Raw genomic sequence first — 8,505 nt, 5'->3', positions numbered from 1 at the left:
ATACAATTAGAGTATGATGTACTTTTATAGTGTTTTTAATATAACTAACATAGCAAAACTCTATCTAACAATAATTAAATATAGGCTTAATTGCAGTTTTGGTCCCCCTATTTTAGCTGAATCGCGAAAGTAGTCCATCTATTTTGTTTCTCTCCAGTTTTGGTCCTCCAAACATAATTTTGGTCTAAAACTTGATGAAATTTCATTTTTTTTGCATTTATTTAAGTCACATCATGCCTCAAGATTTCATGTGCAACAATTGTACCTGAAATCTATGATCATAAATGGTGTAGTACAACTTTAAAAAATGAAATTTCATCAAGTTTTGGACCAAAATTCTGTTTGGGGACCAAAACTGGGGAGATACAAAATGGGGGGACTACTTTCGCGATTCAGCTAAAATAAGAGGACCAAAACTGCAATTAAGCCTTAAATATAATTATATCTAACACTACTCACCAAAGTGGTTTGGTGGTTGGAGTGTTAGCGAGTCAATGGAGCACAAGGGAGTCTGACAATAACAATGGGCTAAAACTCTAACATTTCAATAATAACAATGGGCTAAAACTCTAACATTTCAATAATAACAATGGGCTAAAACTCTAACATTTCAATTCTAAACCTTAAGGCAATGGATATACGGGTCACCGTTCTTATATATCAAACATTTTCTCATTTCGTAGTCGATATGAGACTAACCACTCACACATAAATTTCAACATAAAATAACAAGAGAGTCACAAGTTTAACTTCTCCACAAAATTAACAATTAATTAGTAATATTGACTATTTTTTTTTAAAAAATCCTACTTGCCACCCAATCATTAAATAATTATCAAGTGAACATTTTATCTTTCTTCTTTTAAAATGGGAAGTGATCAATCAATAAAACAAAGTCTATTTTTTTGCACGAAGTGAAGTGCCATTGGTATGACTCTACTCCATGAATCATATTGTCTCTTGTCGGTAAAAGGGTAACAAGAATAGATGAAGGGCCATTCGAGTGGTTGTGTTGATAATGAGTTTTTTTAGAAGAATGAGAAGAAATTGAGGTTGAAGTATACAATATGTATTAATCAAAACATTAAGGTAAATAAAATAATTTCATAAAAGAAATATAAAAAAAACTCAAATTAGTTTTTTCGGAATGCAATTTCACAAATTTGTCTTCTCTGAAGTGAGTAGTGTAGTAAGTGAATCAATGATTGATATCATAATCACTCATGATTGGTCATCTAAGTGCACATAATATCAACTACTCATTTGATAATAAAAAATTGTTATTACTCATTTTGTTCTTTAAAGTAAATTACTTACTTTAAATAAATTAAATTTCAATCTACATTCTTTACAAGTTTTTGAGAAACTCATTTTTTCGTATATATTATAACTTATACAGAGTTACTCAACTACGTCGATATATATTTTATTTTAGAAAAGTAATACATTTTAGAAAATTTAAATTTAAGTTATTTTATTTCAGAAAATTCATACATTTTAGAAAATTTAAATTTAAGTTTTCTTAAAAGTATATTTTTTATGGAAAATCCATAAATTTCTATAATTGAGTTTTACTTGAAGTTTAAAAAAAATGGAGAAATAAAAACATTTAAAAATGTAAAAGAATAAAACTATTTTTCAAAAGATTATAAAAAGGAAAGACTAAATGTGGAGCTAAAAATATTTCTACCTATTTTCTTAATAACTCGTACGAAAAGTACAAACCCATTTCAATTTTTCAAACAAATGCTTAGAAAATTTAGAATAGGATGAATTTGACAAATAAAAATATTAATAAATAAAACTGTAAAAATAAGGGTGACGTATAAATTGGAAAATTTTACCCTCTATTCCTATATTTATATCCTTATCTCCATATTTTATATAAACTATCTATTTTATCTTTTTCTTTTATATATTTTTTTAATTTTTTTTAGAAACTTATCCCATTGAATTTAATTAAATTCTAGAAAACTTTTTTTTTTTAGTTTATGTTTTCCAGAACACATTTTTTTTTTTAAATTTGAACTTTGTAGAAATTTTTAGTACACAAAAGATATATTTGTGTACCGGAAAACTTCAAAAAAGTTCTTTCATTATACAAAGATTAGAGTTTAGGGTTTAAACCATAAACTCTACTAAAACACATTTGTATACCAAAATGTTTTTTAAAATTTTTTGATACAAAGTTTAATTTTTTTTTTAAAACATGTGTTTCAAATTTTTTTTTTTAAGTTTTCTGAAACTCCAATTAAATTTAGTGGAGCAAATATATTTAAAAAGAATAAATAAAAAAAGAATAAAATAGATAATTTATATAAAATATGTAAATATGAGTATAAATGTAGGGGGGTAGAGGATAAAATTTTCTATCAACCGGCATGATTAGCCCAACACAAAACATGGACTGGGTTGCAAAAACTTGGAAGATTTAAATCTTTTTCTTACTCCACAACTAGTTCTTCTATTCTCATATTTATTATTCTTTTTTAAATTAATATAGCTTTATTTACGGTATATAATACACTGAGTCAAAAAGATGATATCTAATACACTAAACAACTACATTAATTAATTTATTAATAAAGATATATTTTATTTAATAATAAAAACTCATTTTTATAAAGAAAAAGATAGTATCTTTAATATTTTTTTAATAAAAAATATATAACTTTAAACGATACTTAATTTAATATAAGATTGAAAGAGATTAACCAGAAAAATAAATACTTATTTTAAGATTTCTTAATTTACTTTATACAATAAACCAACATGTATCAAATTCGTACAACATGTATCAAACTCGTTATTTACTAGTTAAGATTTTCATGTCAAAACCCTTATAATGATTTCTAATACAATTTTCACCTAAACTATTATAGAATTATAATCACCACATTTTCATTTGTAAATATTTATGACATATTTGGATTGACAAATAGTTTGATGAAATTATATGAGTTATTGTGATTTTGATAAAAATTATATTTTAGAGTTTTAATAGAATCACAATGATATTTCAATTTTGTCAAAATCACTTTCAATCAAAATACACACTAGTATGTGTTATAGTTGTACAAAATTTGGTGTTCAATTGACTCGCTGCATGATGAGCTGATTAGAATTTTGTTTGGTTGACTAATCATTTGATTAGCTGAGAAGATAATATGTTGGTTAATTTCGTTGCTCAAATAATGATATACTTTTAGATCAAACAATTATGTTGAAAAAATGACTTTATTTTTTATTTATACGTTCTTAAACTACTTCAAAGAGCATTTGGTGTCGAATGTTGAACTACTATATAAAATTGCACAGAAATAAAAGAAAAATGATAACGAAAAATAAATACTTATTTGATTATTTGTGCGTGAAAACAATGTTTATAGCTTAGAGTAACTAAGAAACTTACACCAACATATTTGTCATATTTTAAATCTACTAACTTGTATTACAAATCTTATAGGATCATGACCAACAATAATAATGTAGATACTTATTCTAACGACCAAGTTATAGTCCAAAACACTTTGCAAAACTAACTTGACAACTTCGAGATCAACTCACCACTTTCTCTACCGCCCTATCATTAATGGAAGATACTTTTAAACATGTTATGGAATTAGTAGATTAATTATCTCGCTCAATGCAATTAAGTTTCCCTTTAACTACCCATGTTCTTCATATGTCTATTGTTAAAGAGTGTGTGATTAATTATCCACATTTTTTTACTCTCAAATTATCATCCTTTCTCTTTTCATAATCACCTCCCACTTCATGCTACATATACAGGAAAGTGGTTAATATGCTACATATATAGTCTATTGGGATATATATATATAATCATATTCAACATCACCTTGAACGAAATAAGACTCAATAATAATTTGTAAACTCATTTAATTGATAGCTAATTTGAATATCACTCAATTCTACATCAACTATCTACTAAATTTATAAAAATTGTCAGTATATTTTGCATTAGTTAATAAAAAGATATTAATAAGAGACTCCAAGTCTAACTATAATTGGTACCCACGTTCAGTTGTTAGTTGACAACTGATTCAGATGTCATTCAATTATTTGTCAATTGATTGTGATGCAACCAATAGCTAAATCCTTTCACGTAAATTAAATTGCAAATATAACATCCGACCAATTATTCTTAGTGTAAACAATACATTAGTATTAGTACCATGATTTTGTAATCAAACACACATTAATATTTTTGTAAGGTATAAATTACGTATCCTCATCGTGCAACTGCATAGATTAATCTCTCGAATTTGTGAAACTCAAATGAACGAAAAACTTTCTCTCACTATAAAAATAATTACACACATTAATATATAATTTCGTCAACCAAATTGACCATGTCCAATTAATTAAAAGATTAAGGAGAATATTAAATTTCTATTGACTCAAGAAGGTCTAACCGCTGCAAAATTAGTCAAGTATCCACTAATTTTTTCATTTAAATACCATATATTTTAAAAAATCTAATATGTTTCGTATATGTGGAGATATCAAAATTTTACTAATTGTAACCAAAATCAATGCATAAAATTGTCCAAGACTTTGCTGAACACTTTTAAAACACTCATTTCCAATATCTCACATTAATTGGACCATTGAAGGATCACAAACAATGCTCATTGGTGCTTCATGACGACAATTATCAAACAACTCTTGCATCTGAATGGCTAGATTTCGTGGTAACCAATAAAATCAACTCAAACAACGTTCCAAAATTTCGATTTCAAAATCCAGCATTACTGAATCATGTAATTATCGACATAATTTGAAATAAATTGTATAACTATGTTTCTTCAATTTTGAAATAAATAATTTTCTATTTCCTTTACGTTTATAAACTTTTATATTTTTATTACAAACTATTTAAGTTAACTTGCACGGATCTCTTAATAATTAATTAAAAAAACATAAATATCCCAAAGTACGTAGAAAGAAAGAACAACACCATATTTCGTGTTACTTGCCGGCATTCAAAAACATTAAATTATATTGTTTGATAGAAAAAGAACATAATGCACATATGTTGTGCAAGTTCCAATATATAAAATACAAAAGAAAAAAAAAATTATAGTCGTGAACTTTTTGCAGCCATATAAGTTCACAATCACATGTTTCTAAAGTTTTGATCACAAGTCTTCACGAGATTTTCTCAGTTGTTTGTCCCATTGCCGTTGAATTTGGGGTTTGACAATTTTTAAAGCCACACAAAAACACACTTTCATTTTAATAACTCAACTACCATTCATGATCCACCTGGTTGACACAAAATACATTTTCTTTTCCTCCAACTTTAATCAAGTGGATCCAAAATTGACCATTTTAAAAGTTTTTTTTTTTCATCCTAAGTTTTAAAAGTTTTCAAATATTATCTAAATTAATTAATTTAAAAATATATAATTGACCAACTCAGATATATTTTTTTATGTATTTAAGAATATTAAAGTAAAAAAAATACTAAAAAAAAGAAGAAGAAAAGCCCAAAGTAAATTGCAACTAAGAAGCCCAAAATAGAATAATATACCACTTGCTATCACATTTACGTCACTAGCAATATTTATCATCTAACCCAGCCTATTACTTACCAAAGACGAAAATGACAAATCTTATTAAATATTTTTAGGACTCATTCCACGACAAGAAAACTTATAATTTTGTATTCAGTATTCCTGTTAGATTCCAACTAATTACTAACGTAAAGGGTGTAACCGCCACAATATAATTAGTCTAATATTATTGCACCATATTACAACTGAATAACACTCATAAAGTATTCATTAAAAAAAGGTTTTTTCTATTATCTTTAAAGAGTTGTGAGTATAATATTTATCAACCAATGAAAATTGAATTTGACGTGCATAAGAACATTTGTAAGTGAATGAAATAAAATTATTACTTTTACAAATTTTTCAATTTCAATTGGGCGATGGGTAAACTATTTATAAATCTTTAAAGATTTTAATTGACATATTCTAGAGGTAAATAATTTATTAAACTATTAACAATAACAATATCAATTTATATTAACCGTCAACTAAATCTTTTTTATACCAACCATGCATCAAAATTAAACTCAATATCATTAGTCATTACCACTTAATTGGTACATGCAAATTACAAAAGAAAAAAAAAATTATAGTCGTGAACTTTTTGCAGCCATATAAGTTCACAATCACATGTTTCTAAAGTTTTGATCACAAGTCTTCACGAGATTTTCTCAGTTGTTTGTCCCATTGCCGTTGAATTTGGGGTTTGACAATTTTTAAAGCCACACAAAAACACACTTTCATTTTAATAACTCAACTACCATTCATGATCCACCTGGTTGACACAAAATACATTTTCTTTTCCTCCAACTTTAATCAAGTGGATCCAAAATTGACCATTTTAAAAGTTTTTTTTTTTCATCCTAAGTTTTAAAAGTTTTCAAATATTATCTAAATTAATTAATTTAAAAATATATAATTGACCAACTCAGATATATTTTTTTATGTATTTAAGAATATTAAAGTAAAAAAAATACTAAAAAAAAGAAGAAGAAAAGCCCAAAGTAAATTGCAACTAAGAAGCCCAAAATAGAATAATATACCACTTGCTATCACATTTACGTCACTAGCAATATTTATCATCTAACCCAGCCTATTACTTACCAAAGACGAAAATGACAAATCTTATTAAATATTTTTAGGACTCATTCCACGACAAGAAAACTTATAATTTTGTATTCAGTATTCCTGTTAGATTCCAACTAATTACTAACGTAAAGGGTGTAACCGCCACAATATAATTAGTCTAATATTATTGCACCATATTACAACTGAATAACACTCATAAAGTATTCATTAAAAAAAGGTTTTTTCTATTATCTTTAAAGAGTTGTGAGTATAATATTTATCAACCAATGAAAATTGAATTTGACGTGCATAAGAACATTTGTAAGTGAATGAAATAAAATTATTACTTTTACAAATTTTTCAATTTCAATTGGGCGATGGGTAAACTATTTATAAATCTTTAAAGATTTTAATTGACATATTCTAGAGGTAAATAATTTATTAAACTATTAACAATAACAATATCAATTTATATTAACCGTCAACTAAATCTTTTTTATACCAACCATGCATCAAAATTAAACTCAATATCATTAGTCATTACCACTTAATTGGTACATGCAAATTAATAATTATTTGAACATAAATACAAATGAAGTTTCATCTGTATAACAAAACACTAACAAAAAAATCATTAAAATAAAATATTTATTAATATTATTATTTTAATTATGATGAGAGAAGAATATCAATTAAGAATAAGAAAAACAATGAAAATGAAACATGCATTATTATAGTAATTAATTAATACTAACCAATAGTAATAACTAATGAACTCAAACATATTAAAGAGTCCATGAGATCAATATTCCTAAATAATGAATTAATAAATTAAAACATGAATCATATATTATTGTCATGCATGTTTGAATTTGCGACAACTCCAAGTTTCTGAAGATTAAGCTTGACAACAGTGTCAACAAACATCTTGGTATCTTCTTCAGTGTTTCCATGAGGAATATCAACAATATAAGATTCCAAAACAATAGTATAAACCTTACCTTCATTATTAATGAACTCATTCACCGAAGTAACCGAACGATAGTTTTGAAGTCGGTGTTCACCACCAACAACTCTAAAACTTAGTACATGTTTTTCATCATCCAAAATTTCAAGTCTTTCAGTGCTTGTTGAAGCTGGCAAACCCGAAACAACCGATACTTCTCTTATACTTCCAACATTTCCGTCACCTTTCATGTTACAACCTTTTATGAAATGTTTGTATTTTTGTGGATTTTCGAAGCTTCTTACATATGGCCACACTATGCTTGTTGGTGCATGAATTTTGTAGGTTATGATTGAAGAGCATGTGTTTGATGAGATTGGTTCGAATTTGTGGTATTTTTTTATGATTGGTTCAAGTTCTTTGTATTCTTCTTCTGTTAGACCTTGGCTATTATCATTTTGTGCCATATTATATTATATGGTCACAAAACTTAATATCATGCAACAACAAAATGAATTGAAGAAGAAGAAGAAGATAGATAGATGAATAGTGGACAAAAAAAAATGATATGAAAAAACAAGACATGAAGATATGAACACTTATATATTTATTTTTTTTTGTTTTGGACAGATATGCCCTTGATGGTTCATTTTATTAATCTTATAATAAAAAACTGTGTACGTCGACATTAGTATGGAGTGTCAGGGATGTATTAATTAATTTATTATTAAATTTTTATATAGTTTCCAATTTTCCATAGATATTTTGATCAAAAGTATGTCTATTTTGTGTGATTTTTTTTTTTAATATATATTTGCTTTCTTATTAAGTAAGGGAGAATTCCCAGGCTGGATTATATATATAGCTTTAGCTGCATGAGGAAAGGTGTTGTCTCTACTCTAACATTTTTAT

General features: G+C 26.2%; 1 protein-coding gene across 1 annotated transcript; it reads right to left on the bottom strand.

The window, feature by feature from the left end:
- Positions 1-7,353: 7,353 nt before the first annotated feature.
- Positions 7,354-8,183, bottom strand: LOC101510806 (abscisic acid receptor PYL2). The gene has a single exon (XM_004498853.4). It carries the CDS (start codon positions 8,058-8,060, stop codon positions 7,491-7,493), a length of 570 nt encoding a protein of 189 aa, XP_004498910.1. The 5' UTR covers positions 8,061-8,183; the 3' UTR covers positions 7,354-7,490.
- Positions 8,184-8,505: the final 322 nt, after the last annotated feature.

The sequence above is a fragment of the Cicer arietinum genome, chromosome 4, assembly GCF_000331145.2.
Source record: "Cicer arietinum cultivar CDC Frontier isolate Library 1 chromosome 4, Cicar.CDCFrontier_v2.0, whole genome shotgun sequence".
Lineage (NCBI taxonomy): Eukaryota > Viridiplantae > Streptophyta > Magnoliopsida > Fabales > Fabaceae > Cicer > Cicer arietinum.
Note: the sequence above shows the minus strand (reverse complement) of the source record. Positions and strands in the feature narration are given on the sequence as shown.

What these genes read in the sequence shown, in the direction of transcription:
- LOC101510806 (XM_004498853.4), bottom strand. Translation starts at nt 8,060, where the DNA reads ATGGCACAAAATGATAATAGCCAAGGTCTAACAGAAGAAGAATACAAA.